This window comes from Xyrauchen texanus, chromosome 40, assembly GCF_025860055.1.
Source record: "Xyrauchen texanus isolate HMW12.3.18 chromosome 40, RBS_HiC_50CHRs, whole genome shotgun sequence".
Classification (NCBI taxonomy): Eukaryota; Metazoa; Chordata; class Actinopteri; order Cypriniformes; family Catostomidae; genus Xyrauchen; species Xyrauchen texanus.
In genome coordinates, this window is record NC_068315.1 from 27,597,349 (window position 1) to 27,620,673 (window position 23,325).

The window sequence follows — 23,325 nt, forward strand, 5'->3', positions numbered from 1 at the left end:
TAAGTACTTTTTTACTATAAACCATCGCTTGATTTAAAAGAACTGTCTGTTCTTTTTGGAGCATTTAAAGTCTGATCACCATCCACCTGCATTTTAAGGACCTACTGAGGTAAGATGTTCTATTTTTCTTCATTTGTGTTTGCTGAAGAAAGAAAGTCATACACATCTGGGATGGCATAAGGGTGAGTAAATCATGAGAGAATTTTCATTTTTGAGCTATCCCTTTAAATATTAGGTTGTTTCTCACCAAAACCTAATATATGGCTTCAGAGGACTTGGGATATGATACAGAAGCCACATGGACTACTTTTATGGAAATGAGTGACCGTGATATTCTTTATAATTCCTCCTTTTGTGTTTTGTAGAAGAAAGAAAGTAATATGTTTTAATTATATAAGGGTGTGTAAATGATTACTGACTTTTCCTTTTATTGGGTGAACTATTCCTTTAAAAGAGACTTTGATTCAAGATGCATATTACACATTAGAATTTCAGAGTTAAGCATATTTACTGGAAGGGAGTGTCATTTTATTTCATTTCCTTTTTATGCCTCAGAGGACACAGGTAACACAGTACATTTCCATAGTAAATAACTGGGATTTGTTTAATGTGTAGACATTAAGTAAGTGCCTCTCTCCACATAGGCCACATTTAAAGGCTGGATGGATATCATGTATGCTGCTGTGGATTCTAGAGAGGTACGTGGATGACAGATTTGCCACTTTGAAATAAACAGCTGTTACAAAGGAATTTGATATGCTGCATTTGTATTGAGGAGGCATATAATACCTGGAGAGGACTAGCCATTCCCATTCCCACTCATCTCTATGGCAGTTGCTTGGTTGGGGCCAAAACAACATTGTGATACTGCTTAAAAAAAATAATAACTATAACTCCATATTTTCCACATTATAACTCCATATTAATATTGCCTGTTGACAATATTATATATATATACACTCACCTAAAGGATTATTAGGAACACCTGTTCAATTTCTCATTAATGCAATTATCTAATCAACCAATCACATGGCAGTTGCTTCAATGCATTTAGGGGTGTGGTCCTGGTCAAGACAATCTCCTGAACTCCAAACTGAATGTCAGAATGGGAAAGAAATGTGATTTAAGCAATTTTGAGCGTGGCATGGTTGTTGGTGCCAGACGGGCCGGTCTGAGTATTTCACAATCTGCTCAGTTACTGGGAATTTCACGCACAACCATTTCTAGGGTTTACAAAGAATGGTGTGAAAAGGGAAAAACATCCAGTATGCGGCAGTCCTGTGGGCGAAAATGCCTTGTTGATGCTAGAGGTCAGAGGAGAATGGGCCGACTGATTCAAGCTGATAGAAGAGCAACTTTGCCTGAAATAAACACTCGTTACAACCGAGGTATGCAGCAAAGCATTTGTGAAGCCACAACACGCACAACCTTGAGGCAGATGGGCTACAACAGCAGAAGACCCCACCGGGTACCACTCATCTCCACTACAAATAGGAAAAAGAGGCTACAATTTGCAAGAGCTCACCAAAATTGGACAGTTGAAGACTGGAAAAATGTTGCCTGGTCTGATGAGTCTCGATTTCTGTTGAGACATTCAGATGGTAGAGTCAGAATTTGGCGTAAACAGAATGAGAACATGGATCCATCATGCCTTGTTACCACTGTGCAGGCTGCTGGTGGTGGTGTAATGGTGTGGGGGATGTTTTCTTGGCACACTTTAGGCCCCTTAGTGCCAATTGGGCATCGTTTAAATGCCACGGCCTACCTGAGCATTGTTTCTGACCATGTCCATCCCTTTATGGCCACCATGTACCCATCCTCTGATGGCTACTTCCAGCAGGATAATGCACCATGTCACAAAGCTCGAATCATTTCAAATTGGTTTCTTGAACATGACAATGAGTTCACTGTACTAAAATGGCCCCCACAGTCACCAGATCTCAACCCAATAGAGCATCTTTTGGATGTGGTGGAATGGGAGCTTCGTGCCCTGGATGTGCATCCCACAAATCTCCATCAACTGCAAGATGCTATCCTATCAATATGGGCCAACATTTCTAAAGAGTGCTTTCGGCACCTTGTTGAATCAATGCCACGAAGAATTAAGGCAGTTCTGAAGGCGAAAGGGGGTCAAACACAGTATTAGGATGGTGTTCCTAATAATCCTTTAGGTGAGTGTATAATATATATATATATATATATATATATATATATATATATATATATATATATATATATATATATATATATATATATATATATAAAAATGTGTCAACAGGCAATATTAATATGGAGTTATAATGTGGTAAATATATATATATATGAATAGCTATGTATTTGCTCAGATATTACATAAAATCATTCAGCCTAATGTATGTTCAAAATCTGTAATTAAATACAAATCTTGTTAAAGATAATTCAGGCATGTTTTCCACAGTTTTTCCATTAAATGAACACAAGGAAGAATGGTATTTAATTTATAATATAATAAATATAATTTATATGCACCAATACAATACAGTAATAAAAAATATATATGTGAATGTGAACATGGCGTGCAAAAACTAAAATTTCAATCACTTACTGTATATTTTAATTAACCAATTTTATATGATTTATTTTTGTCCAGTCAAGTTTATAATTATAATATGATCAGTGATTTGTATTATTATTTTGAGAATTTGTTTTATACAATAGTAATATATTTCTGTCTGATTTACTTCACCTTCACCAGAAGCTTTTATTTTGGCGGAACACTTAAAGTGCACGGCACTGTCATTGTGCATTTGACAATTTATTGTGTTCCTCATCACAAATCTGGTGAAACGTTGTTTCCTATTTCTGTGAAACTGTGTCATGTTTTTAGATTTGTATAATAACTTAAACTATCCCTTTAAAAGTGATATTTTCTCTTGAACATTCATTGGTTCTTTTTCGTGTCAGGTGGATGAGCAGCCATCGTATGAGATCAACCTCTACATGTATCTATATTTTGTTATTTTTATAATTTTTGGCTCCTTTTTCACGCTCAACCTCTTCATTGGTGTCATCATTGACAACTTCAGTCAGCAAAAGTCCAAGATAAGCAACAGCATTTTTTTTAACTAATGTCAAAATACTATTATTTTATATTTTACCATTTGATTTTGTCTGAAGGAATAATTATTATTTGTTTGTTCTGCACTTTGGAGGAAAAGACATCTTCATGACAGCGGAGCAGAAGAAGTATTACAATGCCATGAAGAAGCTGGGATCCAAAAAACCTGCTAAACCTATACCCCGGCCATCAGTATGAACCAGTTTCCTTTTTTTAACTGAACATCTTTTTATTTTATTTTATTGGTTTTATTCTATTATTAAAACTGAAGTGTGTAATTTCTGTGCCACCTAACAGAATTAATAATAAACATTGTTTTCAAACTGCCTCCTGAATATGCCCTCAGTCTGCTGTTGATCGAACCAAACTCACGCCATTGGTTGAGTCTGGCTGGGCAGGTCACTCAAAACAAACAGAAAATTAACCTTTGAATGGCTTACTTACATTAGTTGTCTTTTCATAACAAGCTGGGATGGCAGAAATTATTTTAAAAGTACAAACATTACACACTTCATCTTTAAAGAATGTTTTATTTGAATATCAGCCTTAGATCTTTCTCTTGAGAATTAAAAAAAATGTATCCTCTATGTTGTTGTCCTAACAGAATATGATCCAGGGTGCAGTGTTTGACTTCATATCACAACAATTCTTTGACATCTTTATCATGGTGCTTATCTGCCTCAATATGGTGACCATGATGGTAGAAACAGATGACAAGAGTCCTGAGAAAGAGAATATCCTCTACCAGATCAATTTGGTCTTCATTGTCATCTTCACAGGGGAATGCATACTTAAGATGTTTGCACTTAGACATTACTTTTTCATTAATGGCTGGAACGTCTTTGATTTTGTTGTGGTCATCCTATCTTTAGCAGGTAGGTGTAGAGTTTTAGTTGTCAATTTGGCATTGTTGTTTGTTGTTTTTTATATTACACATTTGATCATGTTCACAGTGCTTTGAATAAGAGATCAGTGCTTCTCAATAAGGTCACAGGTCTGTTCTTATGGGGTCGCTGACAGCAGGGAAAAAAACGCTATATCTTAAAACGCAACTAACCATATAATTGTGCATTGTTAGGATAGCAACAAAGTCCATTTTAAGGAATATCCTGGGTTCAATAAAAATTAAGCTCGATGAGCAACCTTTGTGGCATAATAATGAAAAGTAATTTTGACTAGCCCCTCCTTTTATTTATAAAAAAAAAAAAAAGAAAAGCTACATTTGTAATTTTGGTTTAAGTGAGGTACTTACCGATTCAGTGGAAGTGAATGTGGAAAATCTGTAAACATTAAATACTCACTTTTTCAAAAGTATAGCCACAAGACAATAACAATATGAGTTAATATGATTTTGGTGTGATAAAATAACTTATTAACCTTTTCTGTGTAAAGTTATAGCCACTTTTACAACTTAGTTGCCATGACTATGTCAACGAACCCTAAAATGACTGTAACAATTACAATTTAAACAACTTTACAGTGACTACTAAACCTTGAGAAGCTGAATTGTTTATAATAGTCTGTATCTTCTCTTACCCAAGGTCTAATGATATCAGACATCATTGAGAAGTACTTTGTGTCTCCCACTTTGTTCCGTGTCATCCGACTTGCAAGAATTGGCCGCGTGCTGCGTCTCATCAAAGGGGCAAAAGGCATTAGGACGCTTTTGTTTGCCTTGATGATGTCACTTCCTGCCCTCTTCAACATAGGACTGCTTCTATTCCTCATTATGTTCATCTTCTCCATCTTTGGCATGTCTAACTTTGCCTATGTGAAAAAGCAGGCCGGCATCGATGACATCTTCAACTTTGAAACATTTGGTGGCAGTATCATATGCCTGTTTGAGATCACCACTTCAGCTGGCTGGGACGGGCTTCTTCTGCCTATTCTGAATAGTGGCCCTCCAGATTGTGACCCTGACATCGAGAACCCTGGTACAGACATCAAGGGTAACTGTGGGAATCCTGGCATGGGCATCCTGTTTTTCTGCAGTTACATCATCATGTCCTTCCTAGTGGTCGTGAACATGTACATTGCCATCATTCTAGAGAACTTTAACGTTGCTCAAGAGGAGAGTGGAGACCCGCTTTGTGAGGATGACTTCGACATGTTCAACGAGACATGGGAAAAGTATGACGTCAATGCAACGCAGTTCATCGAATACAGCCGTTTATTTGATTTTGTTGATGCCTTGCAGGAGCCACTACGAATTGCCAAGCCCAACCGCCTCAGACTGATCGCCATGGATTTACCCATTGTCACAGGTGACAAAATCCACTGTCTGGATATTCTTTTGGCAGTTACTCGAGAGGTTCTGGGTGACACCATCGAGATGACTGCCATGAAGGAGAGCATTGAAGCAAAGTTCATGATGAATAACCCCACATCTTCCTCTTTTGAGCCAATTACCACCACTCTCAAGAGGAAGGAGGAAGAGCGTGCAGCCATTATAATTCAACGAACATACCGTAGACATCTACTCCAAAATGCTATCCACCATGCCTGCTTCATGTGTCGTTCGAAGAGGAAAGTTAGGAGTCAGGAGGATGAAGAACCTCCTAAATCCAAGGGGTTGATTGCGAGGAAAATGGATGCCCTCTATGGCAGCAATCCAGAACTTGCCATGACTCTTGAGGTGCAGACTAGGCCCATGCCACCTAATTTACAGCCTCCCAAACCTACCTCAGTCACACAGCATAGGGCATCAGTTACCTACCCTCGACCACAGGGACAGCTTATAGTCCCAGTGGAGCTCACAAGACAGGTGATCCTCCGATCTCCACCCACAACAATGCATGACCTCTCCTGGTCAGAGAAAGCAGCACCTCGGGAGTCAACAGTATAGCTGGTGAACAACATCTGTGGAAAGTGGACTAAGGTAATCCTTCGATCAAGGGATATGAGGTGTTAAATGGTGTATTACCTGTACACACTGAACATTACTGATACTCCATAAAACATGAGCCATGGCTGAAAGGATTACTCATAATCATAAGACAACTAAGGTGTGACAAGTTTGCAATGCTATTTCTTGGGAGTACTGTTTTTTTTTTTTCGACCTCTTTTAGTCTGGATTTGTCTTCTTATATGTTCCCAATTAGAAATGTCCTAGGAGATTCCTCATTTATTTTTATTAATTATTTTGCCCTTATGTGACATATCCACTACAGTAAATTAAAACAAGGCAGTGACATACAGTCTATTCAATAAGTTGTAATGTCCAGACTGATCACACATCAATGAATTCGGCAACAAGAGGTCAAAAATTCTGCTGCTGAAATTGGTCTGTGTAAACCGAAATTCAAAGCCAATACCCCCAATGGCAGAAGCTGGAAGTGTTGGTGAAATGTCCACTTAGTGGCGCTTAAAGTGAGTTGTGTTGTGTTTTGGTAGTTTTGTATTTTTAGTAAATTATGTAATAGAGTCAAAAGGAATGCATATTTTATTAACCCTACCACCTAACCTAAACCCAACCCTAAACCTAACCGCCAATGAAGTACAAATGCAGTTTTAGATCAAAAATGCAACCTCCGAATCATGCTCAGCGTTGTTTGTGAACATGATTGCTTCGTGGTACCCACAGGACTAGAATCCACATCTTCAAGGTTGCACACTTTCAGTTACGCTAGAGGAAAAGGTGAACACTAATCCAACAATGTCTGATGGGAGATGGCACTTGTCAGCATTTCGGCAGAATGGGGTTGATTTCAGGGTACAAGAACATTCAAAAGCAGCATGCTGATTTCCTGTGTGAACGTGTTATACTGTCTTTTTGTTTTGTTACTCACCTCAATCTGGGTGTCGGAGGACAAGTCTCAATTGCCTCCACTTCTGAGACAGTCAATCCATGCATCTTATCATGTGGCTTGCTGTGCATGGCACCATGGAGACACACAGCATGTGGAGGCTCATGCTACTCTCCAGGATCCACGCACAACTTACCACATGCCCCACTGAGAGTGAGAACCACTTAATCATGACCACGAGGAGGTTCTCCATGTCACTCTACCCTACCTAGCAACTGGGCCAATTTGGTTGCTAAGGAGACCTGGCTGGAATCACTCAGCACACCCTTGATTCAAACTCATGACTCCAGGGGTGGTGGTGTGTCAATACTTGCTGAGCTACCCAGGCCCCAACGTGTTGTACTGTCTTAAGGTAAAAACAATTTGTCCATTGGAAATTTTCTAGAAAGATGTATTTCCTATCCCCCAATGCATTTGACTATCCAAAACAGCCTTGATTTTATTTACATTTGGCAGACGCTTTTATCCAAAGCAACTTACAGTGCACTTATTACAGGGACAATCCCCCCGGAGCAACCTGGAATTAAGGGCCTTGCTCAAGGGCCCAACAGTGGCATCTTGGTAGTGCTGGGGCTTGAACCCCCAACCTTCTGGTCAGTAACCCTGAGCCTCAACCACTGAGCCACCACTGCCCACATTTGTGTGAAATAAAACATAGCACCTTCTCTGACTTAGGTACATACCTCGTAATTTTATATATGTGGTAATTGTATATTTCTTTAATACATTAAAATTAAACCAGATATATTATAACATATGACATACAAAACTAATATAATGCTGCATAGATATCAAGAACAAGAACTCCTGGTACCGATCATCACTCTCACAAGTCTTCTCTGTCTATCCTGAGACTTTCCCTTGCACTATTTTTAATCTCAGTTCATGGCGTACCCGTTTACAGCAGTAAGGTTGAGACAAGTAGAGCAGAAAGTGATCCATTACAGTGGTGAAAATATAGTCACACTGTGCAGAATGTGCAACTACGAAAGACATACTTAAACAGTGCAGTTATAGTACCCAGTGAATTTGCTCTGTGGTTTATTATTAGCTGTATAATAGCAACAATGTTTATGCATGTTTTATGAAGATGCACTTTATGCACTGTGACTAAATGTGCCTATGGTCAGTTTTGCTGCATCCACCTTTTTGTGTCCTTAAACAATTAAACTCAGTAAATAGCTCTAACTCTAATGTATAAAGCTGATGATTGCTTTTAAAATCAGTGAAAAACACCTTGAAAGATTTATATTTAAATGCATTGTACAGTAGTACTAATGTTAGACCAGCATCAAAACTGCACCAACCAGCATAACTGATCTAAGAATAAAGTGTGGAAATTTCACTACTTATGATGACTTTGTTGCATGATCATGTAGTCCCAAACTACTTTATCTCTTATTCCCTTTTTTAAAAACAAAAACCTAAAAAGTTCATTTTAGATGCCTGCACGTAATTCTTAATTTATATGTAGCTTGTAATTCATATATGTTTGAGTCAGTTTGTGTTAGTACTCGATTGTGAAACAATGTTTACACCTTTCTTTGAATTCCATTCATTTGATAAATTCTCAAAGAAATTTGAAATATCATTGTCATTTTAAAACAGTTACTTATACCGTGAATACATGCAATTCATAACTGACAAGAAGTTGTATGTATTAGACATTGATTTAATGAATGACATATTACTAAATTTAGGAAGTTCTGAAGTCTTAATGTGACTGCAAATGTCTTATTTATTTATATATATTAAGCACTTTTGAAGTTTTATATTTACCTCTTGTATATTTCTTAGATTTGGTATCTCATTACCAAAAAGCATTAACATGCTCATATGTTAACATCTTATGTCGTATTTATTCTGTGTGCAGCCTGCACTTTCGCTTTCATATTGATATTGTTGATATGCAAATCATTTTTTATTGTTTACATTTTTATCAGAAAGAGAGACATTTCAGTGATTTAGGATGTTTGCTCTCATTGTATATACTGTATACTGACTGTATATACATATTACACTGAGATAGAAGCATTTTTTTCAGATATTGTCTTACCTTTGTATTATCAATAAAAAAAACGTTAATTTAATCTGCATTAAAAATGTTAATAGAATAAATTTGATAAGATAAATATGGGTCTCTGGATTTATGCTTTGAAGGTTACTAATTGCAGACTTGTCTCATGTCTCTTGAGTTTAGTGCAGTTTTACAATCTTAGCATGCTATCATGTGGTGTTTGTGGTATGTTTTTCCAGAGGTGTTTATCAAGCTCATTTCTCCATTAGACTTGTGCTCCATCTCACTTTTTCTGCATGTCACAGTGACCCCTGCCCATATAGCTGTTCTTGTTTCACACCTTCTATATTTACCCGCAGCTAAGGGATGTCTTCACCTCAGGTAACCAGTCTTAATAGCTTGGTATATATATATAATTTGTGCTATATTTTAATTGGCAAATATTTTAAATAAATTATATTTGTCTGCTTATATTCATTGAAACCAGCTAAATGAACAATTATTAACGGAGGCGGTTACTACTGAGTGCTTGGAATTGTTTAAATTATTTTATGGGGCAATACAATTTTGAGGAAAAGGTGAAGTGCCTTGGACAGTTACACAGCATTTTATTAAGGTGAAAGTCAAGGGATTGTTCTCACAGCATCTAAGCGTGTGTGTGTGTGTGTGTGTGTGTGTGTGTGTGTGTGTGTGTGTGTGCTGAGAGTCATCTGGAAATGTCGTTAAAGCACTGAGTTCCCTGCATAGAATCAGTGTTAAAGTTCAGAGATGGCCATTCAGCAGAATATTGGCCATGTTCTCTGAAGCTCTTGTAACAGTGCAGTATATTAGTTATGGAGTTATTATTTTTATTTCCCAGGTCATTTTGCTTTTGGAGTTGCTCTGAGACACTGCTTCCCAAAAACGTTTAAGACCACGCCCCCATTATCAATGTCACCACTTAAGAAAAATGGTTCTAAATAGCACCAGATTAGTGTATTGGCTAGTAAAATTAGTGAAGCCCTTTGTGGTGCTAAAAAAAATAGAACCATGCTTTTATTTTTTAAGAACCTAAACAAATTTGCTTCTTGTGGTAACATCTAAATATGGACAATTACCATGTTTGGTGGTAAAATATGAAATGAACAATGCTACCTGCACAGACACATACATATAAGTACAATTGACTAGGAGAAAATGTGTTTTAGATATAAATTGATTGAAAAATGACAACCTTATGTACTCTACAATTTGCCAAATTATTTTCTATAATAATAATAATAACAATGATAATACTTTTTATTTATATAGCACTATATACATACATAAAATCCAGCTCAAAGTGCTACACAATTGAGAACATAAAAACATACAGAATAAAAATAACATTTCAGACAAAGTAAAAACAAATTAAAATAGTACAAATCAAACTGAACAAAAATCTAAGAATAAAATTGATTAAAAGATTAGGGAAAAAATATTACTCTATTACTATATTAATCCATGTAGCTATATTTGTGGAGAGGCATACTGAAAATAAGAAAAGTCGTTATTTGTATAAACATTAATTGTATAGTACAAAAATGATACCAGAGTAAAATGAATTGAATACATAACATATAGGTGTTAAAAAGGACCCAGATATGCAGTGATGCAAATTCTCTTATAATAATAATAATAATGAAAATAAAAAACATTCAACTTAATGTTTAAAAGTCACTTCACATGACATAACTGAGGAATACCTGGAGTGGTAAATCAAAAGACCACTTCAAGTAAAAAATAAAATGTTCCCCCACATATGCATTCCAGGGATAAAAACATTAAAATGTAATATTACACATATTTGATGGTGGTTGAAGAGTGGTTGGATGTAAAGCGCTTTGAATATAGTGTCAGTCAGAAAGTGTATTCATTTCTATGTTACTAACATTTCTTTAATAGGCCAAATGTAAATATTCCTGCTTATGTTTTTGTGAGGGATAAGAAAATGCCAAGCTATCTCTTCAGAGTGCCTGTTTTTTTATGCTGTTTTTAACCAAGTGTCAGTTTTGGGGAGTGAATCGGTATGTAAACAACAGGAGGAACATTTTGTATGCAATGACATGTTGCATCAAGTAGCAAATGTTGAACAGGTACATTTATACCACCTGAGTGTCAACTATTATCACATCAAACTTATAAAATATATACAATGCATTTAGGCTGTTTTACAAACATAAATGAGACAAGGTGCTTGACATTACATACGCTTTTTATTATGTAAGCCACATTTACACACTACGTGAAATAAATTAAAAACATTTGAATTCTCAAACTAGTGTAATAACTTACAATACTACATTCCTGTATTGAACCCCCCATTTCTTTCTGGATGTACAGTATGTTACAATTTTGTAGCATTTTACAGTGTATTTAAGCTTTTCTCTGACATCAAAGTGCAAGAGTTTTGGGGCTTTATGGATCATCTTCCTCTTGGCAGAATATTTTTCTTGAGGTATGCAGCAGTAATGGGAGTATCAAGATTATCATTAGAGGTGATTTGTTAGAAGACCAAATTATATTTTACAGCCAATAATATGGGCAAATGCGCCAACGAATCCCTCATTGGGCCTATAACAGATTTGAACGGATAACTGAGTCATGCATTGACTGTTATTTGTTGTTCCCACATAACTGTTACAGCTCACTGACTGCTGCTCTCTCTGCCCACTGCAACTGACTGACTGCACTAAAGTTTACAGAGATGTGTCTGCAAGCAAAGAGTGTATTGCATGTTTCTCTGAAACAAAGCCATGTCATTACAGCTTCATGACCTGCACCCTTGTGAGAAGCAGGACTCTACTGTGGTGTAGCTTTTGTTCTTCTGTCTCTGTGAATTGAACCTGTCACCCTCTTCAGTTTACTTCTGCTGTTCTCTTCCAATTCTTTGGGACAGGTGCATTTTAAGACAAAGAATCATGCATTAATTGCTGCTGGGATGTCCTGTCATGGCACTATATATATATATATATATATATATATATATATATATATATATATATATATATATATATATACATATATTTTATTACAGTAAAATGTAAATAGCTTTACCAAAAATCCTGTACATTTTACAGTTTAAAACTTGTAATTAAATTTTTTTTTATTATTTTTGTTAACCAGTACATCCAACAGCCCTTTTCTGCTGAATTAGCATAACCACGAATTGAATGGGGTGGATGACCACACATGAGGTGAGTGTTTTTTGGGTTGGTTGGGTTCACTAATTCCTGTCACTGTGATGGTTTACAGTTGATTGAGTTTTTTGGAGCATTTCAGCTCTTGTTCCATGCACGACAGGAAGTGAAAATACACATGGTTTATTGAGACAGACGGTGCATGTATTTTGCTTGTCTGTGTAGTGCACACTTGCAATAGTAAAGCTGTACCCGCAAGTTAAGATTCATACATCAGTGCAGATATTTCTGACTCTAAATTCTGATAGGATGAGCCGTGTTCAAAGTGTTGTAAAAGTAAGATAAGTGCACAACTGTAACTCTCTATTATTCTTGTGAGAAAAGAGAAACTCTGAGAAATTGAGCGAGTCTGACTGACAGATGTAATAATCGTGTGGAGAAGAGCGCCATCTAAAGGCCATTCAGACAAATTACAGTCACCTGCTTCTCTCAGCTGAAAACGTCTAGGTTACGTATGTAACCTCCGTTCTCCGATGGAGGGAACGAGACGTTGTGTCAGAGAAGCGACACTAGGGGTCTCTCTTGGCGCCGATATTCACCTCTGAACTATGAAAAAAGGCCAATGAGAGTTGGCAACCAGTATTTGCATGTCCTGCCCCCGGACATACGGGTATTTAAGCGGCGCAACTACGGGAGTTCATTCAGGATTTTTCTGAGGAGCCGGAAATGGTCCGGCCACAACAGTGGCTCGGCTCAGCGACGTGGCAGGGGAGACACAACGTCTCGTTCCCTCCATCGGGGAACGGAGGTTACATGCGTAACTTAGACATTCCCCTTTTGTCGCACTCTCCACGTTGTGTCAGAGAAGCGACACTAGGGGTCCACTTATAAAAGTGCCATGCGCTGAGCCGTGTACGTGAACTGCTGATACAGGAGCAAGCAGGTATTCTTACGTGCAGGACGACCAACTGTATCAGGCTGCACGTACCCTTCCCCAATGCCCCATTTAAGCCATCAGGATTCCTTATCGTTACCCTGGAGGGGGAAACAAGGTGCTGGCCACCAACCTGGGAACGGGCCAAGCCTGGCCGGGCCTCTTTTCTCTCTATGTTTCTCGCATAGAGCAACTAAGGCCGGGGCCCTTACACACATTGAGGGAAGGGGGTCTTAGCCCTTATTCAGGGCGGAGAAGACCCTGCGGAGGCCACGCCTACCCGAGAGGGGAGGCAAGTTTAAGTGGCAAAACCATCAGAGGCCTGACTTAGGACCTATGTGGAAAATTTGGTGCGGTGGTGGATCCAGCCTCATAGAGGGGGGAACATACAGCACGGCAACCGAGGCAGCCGTGACTGCCTAAGGGAAACATGGGAGTCTGCTCGCCAGAGGGGACAGAACCATGGTGTTACACACAGGGGGAGTCCGAAGGAGGCCTTACCTGCAGAGCACCTATACCAGTACAGGGTAGCTTGCGGTACCCGCAGTGGCTTGGGTCGGTGAGTTCCTCCGCTGAACTGCGACCCACAAGGGCTAGGGAGGAATCAACCAGTGTCCCAAACCTGGGATCTCCTGGGAATGAAGGCGCACTGTTTCCCCTGGTTAGGGGGAAAGGCGCTAGGTGAAAGCGATTCACCCGGTCAGATCGTGGGCGTGCTACCGAGTTCTACGGGCTCGGTACCTGAGAAAACATGGGACGATACTGACTCAACTCGGAGATTGTAGAATCTCGCAAAAGTGTTAGGTGTTGCCCAGCCCGCTGCTCTACAAATGTCTGCTAGGGCAGTGCCCCTAGCCAGTACCCATGAGGACGCAACACTCCTGGTGGAGTGGGCTCGGATCCACAAGGGGGCACAGCCTGGGTGTGATAAGCCAGGGAAATGGTGTCGACAACCCAGTGGGCGAGTCTCTGCTTGGAGACAGTGTTCCCTTTCAGCTGTCCCCCAAAGCAGACGAAGAGCTGCTCAGAGCGTCTGGTGCTCTGTGTGCGGTCCAGATAAATCCGTAAAGCACGTACTGGACACAGCAGTGAAAGGGCTGGGTCTGCCTCCTCCCGGGGCAGCGCTTGCAGGTTCACCACCTGATCCCTGAAGGGTGTGGTAGGAACCTTGGGCACATAGCCCGGTCGCTGTCTTTGATCACGAAAGTGTCTGCCGGCCCGAACTCCAGGCAAGCGTCACTAACAGAGAACGCATGCAGGTCCCCGACCCTCTTGATGGAAGCGAGCGCGATCAGCAGGGCGGTCTTGAGAGAGAGGGCCCTGAGTCCAACTGAGTCAAGCGGCTCAAAGGGGGGTCTCTGGAGTCCTGTAAGGACGACCGAGAGATCCCCTGAGGGGAACAGGTTAGGCCGGGAGGGAGTTATGCTCCGGGCACCTTTTAGGAACCTGACGATTAAGTCGTGCTTACCAAGAGACCTGCCGTCTGCCGTGTCGTGGTGGGCTGCGATAGCGGCGACATACACCTTGAGGGTGGAGGGGGACAGCCTCCTCTCCAGCCTCTCCTGAAGAAACACGAGCACTGACCTAACTGTGCACTTCTGCGGGTCTTCAGCTCGGGAAGAACACCAGTCCGCGAACAGACGCCACTTTAGAGCGTAAAGATGCCTGGTAGAGGGGGCTCTGGCTTGATTGATTGTATCTATGACGGTCAATGGTAGGCCAGCTAGATCTTCTGCATCCCATCCAAGGGCCAGACGTGGAGGTTCCAGAGGTCTGGGTGCGGGTGCCAGAGCGTGCCCCGTCCCTGAGAAAGAAGGTCCTTCCTCAGGGGAATTCGCCAGGGAGGGGCTGTCGTGAGGAGCGTGAGGTCCGAAAACCAAGTCCGGGTGGGCCAGTAAGGGGCTACCAGAATGACTTGCTCCTCGTCCTCCCTGAACTTGCATAGCACCTGTGCAAGAAGGCTCACTGGGGGAAATGCGTACTTGCGTAGCCCCGCAGGCCAGCTGTGTGCCAACGCGTCTGCCCCGAGGGGAGCCTCTGTCCGGGCATACCAGAGCGGGCAGTGGGAGGTTTCTTGGGAGGCAAACAGGTCTACCTGAGCCTTGCCAAACCGGTCCCAAATCAGCTGGACCGACTGGGGGTGGAGCCTCCACTTTCCGCCAGGCAAGCTTTGTCTTGACAGCGCGTCCGCTATCACATTGAGGTTGCCAGGGATGTGAGTGGTGCGCAGTGACTTGAGTCGCTGCTGACTCCAAAGGAGGAGATGACGGGCGAGCTGTGACATGTGGAGGGAGCGTACTCCGCCATGGCGGTTTATGTAGGCTACGACCGTGGTGTTGTCTGTCCTGACTAGGACGTGTTTGTTCCGAATTAACAGGAGAAACTTCTTCAGGGCCAGAAAAACAGCCAGCAGCTCTAGGCAGTTGATGTGCCAGCGCAGCGGGCCTCAGTTCCACCGGCCTGCGGCTGCGCACCCATTGCACACGCCGCCCCAACCCAATTTGGAGGCGTCGGTTGTGACCAGAACGCGTCGGGACACCTGCTGCAAGGGTACTCCTGCCCGTAGAAAGCACAGGTCTGTCCAGGGTTTGAGGGTTTGGCGGCAGGCAGAAGTAACTTTTACATTGTGCGTGCCGTGGCGCCATGCTCGTCTCGGGACTCGAGTCCGGAGCCAGTGCTGAAGTGGTCTCATATGCATTAACCCCAGCGGCGTGGCCGCCGCGGAGGATGCCATATGCCCCAGGAGCTGTTGGAAACGTTTTAGCGGGACCACGGCGCCTGGCTTGAAGGAAGCGAGGCATTTCAGCACTGACTGAGCACGCTCATTGGAGAGACGTGCTGTTATTGAGACTGAGTCTAACTCCAGACCGAGAAAAGAGATGCTCTGGACCGGGGAGAGCTTGCTCTTTTCCCAGTTGACCTGAAGCCCCAAACGGCTGAGGTGGCTGAGCACCTGGTCTCTGTGTGCGCATAGTAACTCTCGGGAGTGGGCCAGTATGAGCCAGTCGTCGAGGTAATTGAGTATGCGTATGCCGGCTTCTCGGTGCGGGGCAAGAGCTGCCTCTGCGACTTTCGTGAAGACGCAAGGGGACAGAGACAGGCCGAAGGGGAGGACTTTGTACTGATACGCCTGGCCGTCGAACGCGAACCGTAGGAAGGGTCGATGTCGAGGGCGAATTGAGACGTGGAAGTACGCGTCCTTCAGGTCTACCGCTGCGAACCAATCTAGATTCCGGACGCCAGATAGAATTTGTTTCTGGGTGAGCATTTTGGGTTGGGCAGTGAAAGCCACGCCTCTAAGCTCCGTGCTAGGGGCACCAAGGGGACGAGTTTTTTGGACGTACCCGGCGGGGCTTCGCAGCGGTGCGGAAAAGATAACGCGGCGTCGGGAGGCAACGTGGCGTCCCGAGGCTTTGGTGCTAAGAATAAACTCAAAGCACTTACCTTGCTCCGCGCACCCGGCAGGGGGCGGGTTCATGACTGAGGAAGAGGTCTGATGCTGGCGTCCTCTGGACTCGTCTGAACCGGCCGGCCGGGGAACAGTCGTGAGGCTGAAGGCGGGGACACCGCGTCCATGGAGCCGGGACTGTTGAGGCCTGAAAGCAGAGTGCCGTGAAAACGGCATTTGCGGGCCATGTGCCCGAGAGACAATGGAAATAGCTCTTTTATTGAGAATTTGGGTACCGCAGCCACAGTTAAGGGGTGCGGCAAATGAAAAAACAAAGGATTCTCCTCCCGGCCCTCCACCGGGGTACGGAGCGGTCTTACCACCTCCGGAGCTAACGTCTTGGGCTCTGGGTGCATTGTCTCAGGAGCGCCTGGGAAACTTCCGGGTCCTCGAGGGGGTCTGTGAGACAGGGGGCGTGCGCTTCCCTTGGTTTGCTCGACGCTAGGGCTGAGAGCTGGGCCCTGGTTGAGGCGAAGCAGGAGCTTATCTTCTGGCCACGGGAGGACGCCCTCGGCGAGCAGACGGGGCATGGGCCGTGGCGGCAGGCTTGCGGCGAGGCATGATGTGAGAGATGGTCTCCGTCTGCTTCTTTACTGTGGAGAACTGCTGGGCAAAGTCCTCGACGGTGTCGCCGAAGAGGCCGAACTGGGAGACAGGGGCGTTAAGGAAGCGAGTCTTGTCGGCTTCACGCATCTCGACCATGTTCAGCCACAGTTGATGTTCCTGGACCACTTGCGTGGCCATCGCCTGCCCGAGCGCTTGCGCTGTGACCTTCGTCGCTCTCAGGGCGGGTGGACCTGCAGGAGAGCCATGGCATGCAGGGTGGAAGCGGCGCGTCCGGTGGCGCTGTAGGCCTTCACTGTCAGTGAGGAGGTTGCTCTACAGGTCCGGGAAGGGAGTATGGGGCGACCTTGTCAGGTGGTAGGGGTTCCGGGGCATAGATGGATCGCAACCGCCCTATCCACCTGGGGAATCGCCGCGTACCCGTGGCGCGCTCCGGCGGCGAGGGCGGACGAGCCTGTGTCAGTGTGACAAGTGGAGAGGGGTGCTCTCCACAAAGACGTCAGCTCGTCGTGCACTTCCGGGAAAAACGGAACCGGGGTGTTGAGGCTGTGAGCGGCGCCCAGACCCCAGGAACCAGTCATCCAGCCGTGATGGCTGTGGGGAGGATGAAGGGTTCCAATCCAAGCCCACGCTGTTGGCTGCCCGGGAAAGCATGTCGGTCATCTGTGCGTCAGCCTCAGCCTGGGCGTGCAGGCCCGAAAGCGGCAGCCCAGGGGAGTCCTCAGCATCAGATACCACGCCCTCCGATGCCACGGCGAGCTCATCTGCTTCCTCAATCCCGTGGGAAGAAGGAGCAACACGGGGGGCGGCTGGAGTGGCTTGCTCACGGTTGTAAGCAAGCTGCGACCGCAACGTTGTCATGGTCATGTTCTCGCAGTGAGAACATGAACCATCCACAAACGCAGCCTCGGTGTGATCGCTACACAGACACACGAGACAACGCCTGTGGCCGTCTGAAGCGGAGAGCACTCTACCGCATCCAGAAACAACACAGGGGTGGAAAGGCATCTTTATAAAGACATGTCCTTAAAAGGACGTTCAACGCCGCTGTGTTTTGCTCTTTTAGAGGAAATTACTCTTTTAAATAAAATCACTCTTTTATGAAAAAAGGACTCGTGAGAGTTATTTTATGATCTGCACTGTCGAAGCACCCAGGGGCAGGAATGCACAGCCGTGCAAACAGGAGAAAGCCGCTGTTGTGCGCGGTGGAATCCAACAGTTATGCAGCAGAGGGATGACAGGAACTCGGTGTGTGATATGCAGGAATCGCAGACACGACCATCGGCTCCGAAGAAATTTTCTGAATGAACTCCCGTATTTGCGCCGCTTAAATACCCGTATGTCCGGGGGCGGGACATGCAAATACTGGTTGCCAACTCTCTTTGGCCTTTTTTCATAGTTCAGAGGTGAATATCGGCGCTCAAGAGAGACCCCTAGTGTCGCCTCTCTGACACAACGTGGAGAGAGTGACAGAAGGGGAACTGTGAACACACGTTTATTTTAAAATCATTTTACAAATATTTTCTTTGATATTTGATTAATTTCAAAGTGTTATAAAGTGTAACTGATACAAACCTTTTTATATTTCATGAGGAAACCATTCAAAAGTTCATATTTTTATTGGATGCCAACAAAATTCAACAATATTCAGTATAAATAAATATTACTAAATGTTTATAAAATTATGTTACAAAATGTTATACCTATCACTTCATTTTATTCAATGAAACATCTTGAATAATGTCAACTTTAATAAACAGATTGGATAAAACATAAATTGCATAAATTAAATAAATAATTGTCATTTTGAATGAAAAAAATAAATAATTTACTATAAAGTAAATAAAACATAAATAATACACACACAATAAATAATAAATATTAAAACATTTGTGCTAAAGATGCAAAATATAATATAACAAACTACCGCAAGACAACCTAATAAAAAGAGGAGTGGAAATACTGATTGACAACAGGTTTTTTTAAGGTTCTTGAGGTCTTGTCCCCCTCCAGTCCTTAAACATGAGTGTTGAAAGAGAAGAACTCCAGCTGCTTCATGAGGCTTATGACCCGTTTCCTGACAATCTCCCAGCTTTTACCCACATTCTCCTGAAAGAACAATACAACAGTGAGTGCATCGGTCACATGACTTTCACTGTCTCATGCACATCTGTATGTTACTCTTCATATACGACAGAATCTTACTGTGTTAAGTTGTGTCATATATCTCAGTCTTTCAAAATACAGATGCAGCTTTTTGTTCCTCTTCATTTTGAAAGCACCCTGCATTAAAATAATGAATATTGATGAAATGATGCAGACAATATACAGTATGGACTAGATTATTGAACTGTTGGTCATCTTTGCTGGTGTTTTTCCTAAGAAGAGTTACAGTTACACATTTTATATTTCATATTACTCTTAAAGGGATATTTACCCAAAAATGTCAATTCCATCATCATTTACTCGCCCTCACGCTATCCCAGATGTGAATGATTTTCTTTCTTCTGCTGAACACAAATGAAGATTTTTAGAAGAATATTTCAGCTCTGTTGGTCCTCACAATGCAAGTGAATGGTGGCCAGAACTTTGAAGCTCCAGAAAAGCACATAAATGCAGCATAAAAGTAATCCATATAACTCCAGTGATTGAATCCACATCTTCTGATATTGGAAGGATGTACAGAGCTGAGATATTCTTCTAAAAATCTTCATTTGTGTTCTGCTGAATAAAGAAAGTCATTCACATCTGGGATAGCATGAGGGTGAGTAAATGATGATGGAATTTTCATTTTTGTGTGAACTATCCCATTAATGAATGTACTGCCATAAATGTGCATGAAACACACACTGTACACTCACACATGAGCGTAGTCCATTAATCTCCTCATGGATGATGTTTAAGAAATCATCCATATTTTTATCATCGAAGGGGGCAGAAACAGCATCCTCAAAGAGTTCCGTGATCTCTACCAGAATCTGAATGACGAACAGGATCTGTTTCTCCGGCTGAGGAGAGTAAACAAACACAAATCTGTATGTAAATGACACAATAATGTCAAATTAAATCTGAATCATAATCAACAACACTTTTACTACAACAATACTAACCTCTGCACTCCTGTGGTTGCTGATCAAGTCATATGGGATGGGATTTAAATCCAAATGTTCCTTCATGATTTTCCCACCCTACAAAACATTCAGTAACAGATTTAATGAAGATGAAAGCTCTTTGTTTTTATGAAAACTTGGGATTTATGAACGGGATTTATTCTAGTCAGTAATATTATTTATCATCACTAAATACAAAACTCATTTTAAGGGTTTGTTCAGGCAGAAGTTCTTTAATAGCAGGTTACCACTTTTTACTGTGTATTTCCACTGCTTGACATTTCATGTCAGTTATTAATCTCCCATGAATGAAATATTTGGTTATGTATCAAGTCTTCAGTCCAATAAGAAACAACATTATTAATGTTAATGAACTTTCTGTCAAACTATATGGGGTAAAAACTCACCATCTTTCCAATGAGATCCAGAGAGACTCCATGATGCTGCTGAAACTTATTTCTGATCCACCTGCAGCTCAACACTGAGCTGATCCGGCATACTGACAGAAGAAGACAGAGATGCAGCAGATGACGATACATGTTGCAATCTTGATTATTCACAGACGATTGAATCCACCTGTCGCTGCACTTGATGTCTGTTTGAGAGTGTTTCTCCCTGTTGTTCTCTGCTGCTGTTGAATGATCTTGACTCGGCTTCTCCTCCATTCTGTCCGCCGTTTATATGCGATCATTTCGGATTTCACTTTCCAGTTGTAAACATAGCACACACCTGAGCGACAGGTAAATCACTATTGCGCAATAACCTGTTTGTGAGTAGAGCTTGAGTTTAATGTTATTACCAGTGCATTCAAATGCAATAAATACTGAGGAAACGTCACAATTACAATTGCTAAAATGGGTTAGTGTACATTACAGATAATACAACTAAAATATATATATACTCTCTCTCTCTCTCTCTCTCTCTCTCTCTCTCTCTCTCTCTCTCTCTCTCTCTCTCTATGCACATTAATAATAGCAAGTAATACAGGTAATATTATTGTAAAATAAAAAGCAACTTATAATCAAACATTTATTAAATTAATAATAACAATGAATTCAATTAGTGAGTAAATACCACCAAGTGTTTGTTATTTATTTATAACATTTATTTTGTTTATTAATTCAGTTGTTTATTTTCAGTCGTTCATATTATATACACTTATTAATGCATGAAATAAAAGGAAACGGCAGGTTTCCTGATGTGTGTGAACTTCGGAAGGGACGAAAATCCCACAGAAAGTGAAATCGAAAGAGGTTGACGTCACAACGCCGTGACGACACATTCATACAATGTAACCTATCAGTGAATAGCATTACGCTATTGTGTAATCATTGTGTGGGAACAGATGTATAAAGTGGGTTAAATCAGTTGTGAAAGTGACAAGTATGATTTCATTTTCATGAGCGCTGCTGTGAGAGTGTATTGGCGGAAATGACGCGACGTGATGATGTGAGGCGAGAAAACAGCAACAGATAATAATAATAATAATAATAATAATAATAATTAATATTTAGCCTCTTTTCTCTGATCACTACAAATAAAAAAGCCATTGGAAATGTGTGGCACTTTTAAGATTTTTATTTAATATGTATTTGTGTGTGTAGCTGGGATAGGCTCCAGCCCCCCGCGACCTTGTACACGGGATAAGCGGTTGACGATGGATGGATGGATGTCTTTGTGTGTGTTTTATTTATTATTATTATTATTAGGCTACTATTATTATTATTATTATTATTATTATTATTATTATTATTATTATTATATTGTTATTTTTTTTCTACCCCTGGCCTCTTTATTGTAATGTACTGAGCATTAAAGTAAAACAAATAAATAAATATTAATAACATTTGGCGGGAAAAAAACAAAAAGAGATAAATACCGTAAATGAATAAAACGAAGGCCTATATTTATATATATACATATATATACGTATATTGTCAGTTTCAAGAAATATATTGCATGCCTGTTGCATAAGCAGGCCGATACATTTTTTGCTTTATTTTATGGTTTCATTCATTCATTTTATTGTCAATTGTATACTATATTATTATATTCTATTGCTTTTATTTATTTATTATTATTTCTTTAAAATGCTCTTCTTTATGAATGACCATTATTATGATCAGTCTATAGGATAGCATTATTCTGATCATTTGATAATGTTCTACTAAAATCAAGTCTGCTGATTGGTTGCAATCATATACCAATTGTCTTGTCACTGTCATGACTGCTATTTTGCTCGGAACTGCACACAAGACTTTCACCTACTGTTGCACTTGTATGGTCGTGTGACAATAAAGTGATTTGTGCACACTTGCAATAGTAAAGCTGTACTCGCAAGTTAAGATTCATACTTCAGTGCAGATATTTCTGACGCTGTGTTATAAGTGCACAACTGTAACCATACATTTTATATTCTTAACATTATTAAAGGGATAGTTCACCCAAAAATGAAAATTCTTGCCATCACAGATGTGTATGACTTTATTTCTTCTGCAGAACACAAATGTTTTCACAATATTTCAGCTCTGTTGGTCCACACAATGCAAGTGAGTGGTGACCAAAACTTTGAAGCTCAAAAAAGCACATAATGGCAGCATAAAAGTAATCCATAAGACTCCAGTGTTTAAATGCATGTCTTCAGAATTGATTTAGTAGGTGTGAGAGAGAAACAGATCAATATTTAAGTCCTTTTTTTTACTTTAAATCTCCAATTTCACTTTCAGATGTAAAAGTGAATATAATCTAATGACAAAGCAATTCATTACTGTAATCTAATTCCTTTAGTACAGAAAGTAGTGTATTCCATTTATCTTTTTAGTAATTAGATTACATTTACTGACTTTCAATTAACTTAGTTTTTATTACTTGGGTTATACATTTGTAAAATAATATTATATGCAGGAGTTCATTTAAATCAGGAGTTCTGTTAATCTGTAGGGCTACTGTACATCTATTCACACTTCAGGCAGCTGAAAGTCGTGCGCCCCTAACAAGTCAATGAACAAGAAGAAAATTATTTGAAATAAACTGTGAAGAAGAAGTACATAATTACTGCACTGGAATGGGACAGCACACTTGTGGGAAAAGAGAAACTCTGAGAAATTGAACGAGTCTGACTGACAGATGTAATAATCGTGTGGAGAAGAGCGCCATCTAAAGGCCATTCAGACAAACTTACAGACACCTGC

General features: G+C 41.3%; 2 protein-coding genes across 3 annotated transcripts in view; one reads left to right on the forward strand and one right to left on the reverse strand.

The window, feature by feature from the left end:
• Nucleotides 1–8,929, forward strand: part of LOC127633406 (sodium channel protein type 4 subunit alpha A) — a 126,882-nt gene extending 117,953 nt beyond the window's left edge. For both annotated transcript variants that reach the window (XM_052112477.1, XM_052112476.1), the window contains 5 exons: nt 645–698; nt 2,944–3,081; nt 3,185–3,289; nt 3,702–3,972; nt 4,639–8,929. In XM_052112477.1, coding sequence (XP_051968437.1) covers nt 645–698; nt 2,944–3,081; nt 3,185–3,289; nt 3,702–3,972; nt 4,639–5,942 — 1,872 coding nt within the window. In that variant the 3' untranslated portion in view covers nt 5,943–8,929. The remainder of the gene's footprint in view (nt 1–644; nt 699–2,943; nt 3,082–3,184; nt 3,290–3,701; nt 3,973–4,638) is intronic.
• Nucleotides 8,930–19,031: 10,102 nt separating this feature from the next.
• Nucleotides 19,032–20,673, reverse strand: LOC127633887 (interferon a3-like). The gene is made up of 5 exons (XM_052113262.1): nt 20,542–20,673; nt 20,135–20,212; nt 19,886–20,032; nt 19,230–19,307; nt 19,032–19,133 (listed from the first exon to the last, which is right to left on the reverse strand). The coding sequence occupies exons 1-5, from the start codon at nt 20,671–20,673 to the stop codon at nt 19,041–19,043; spliced, it is 528 nt and encodes a 175-aa protein (XP_051969222.1). The 3' UTR covers nt 19,032–19,040.
• Between the last annotated feature and the right edge of the window lie 2,652 nt (nt 20,674–23,325).

What these genes read in the sequence shown, in the direction of transcription:
- LOC127633887 (XM_052113262.1), bottom strand. Translation starts at nt 20,673, where the DNA reads ATGTATCGTCATCTGCTGCATCTCTGTCTTCTTCTGTCAGTATGCCGG. An exon ending in GCAACCACAGGAGTGCAGAG is followed by an intron (nt 20,033 to 20,134) that starts GTTAGTATTGTT and finishes TACTCTCCTCAG; the next exon opens with CCGGAGAAACAGATCCTGTT. An exon ending in TTAATGGACTACGCTCATGT is followed by an intron (nt 19,308 to 19,885) that starts GTGAGTGTACAG and finishes ATTTTAATGCAG; the next exon opens with GGTGCTTTCAAAATGAAGAG.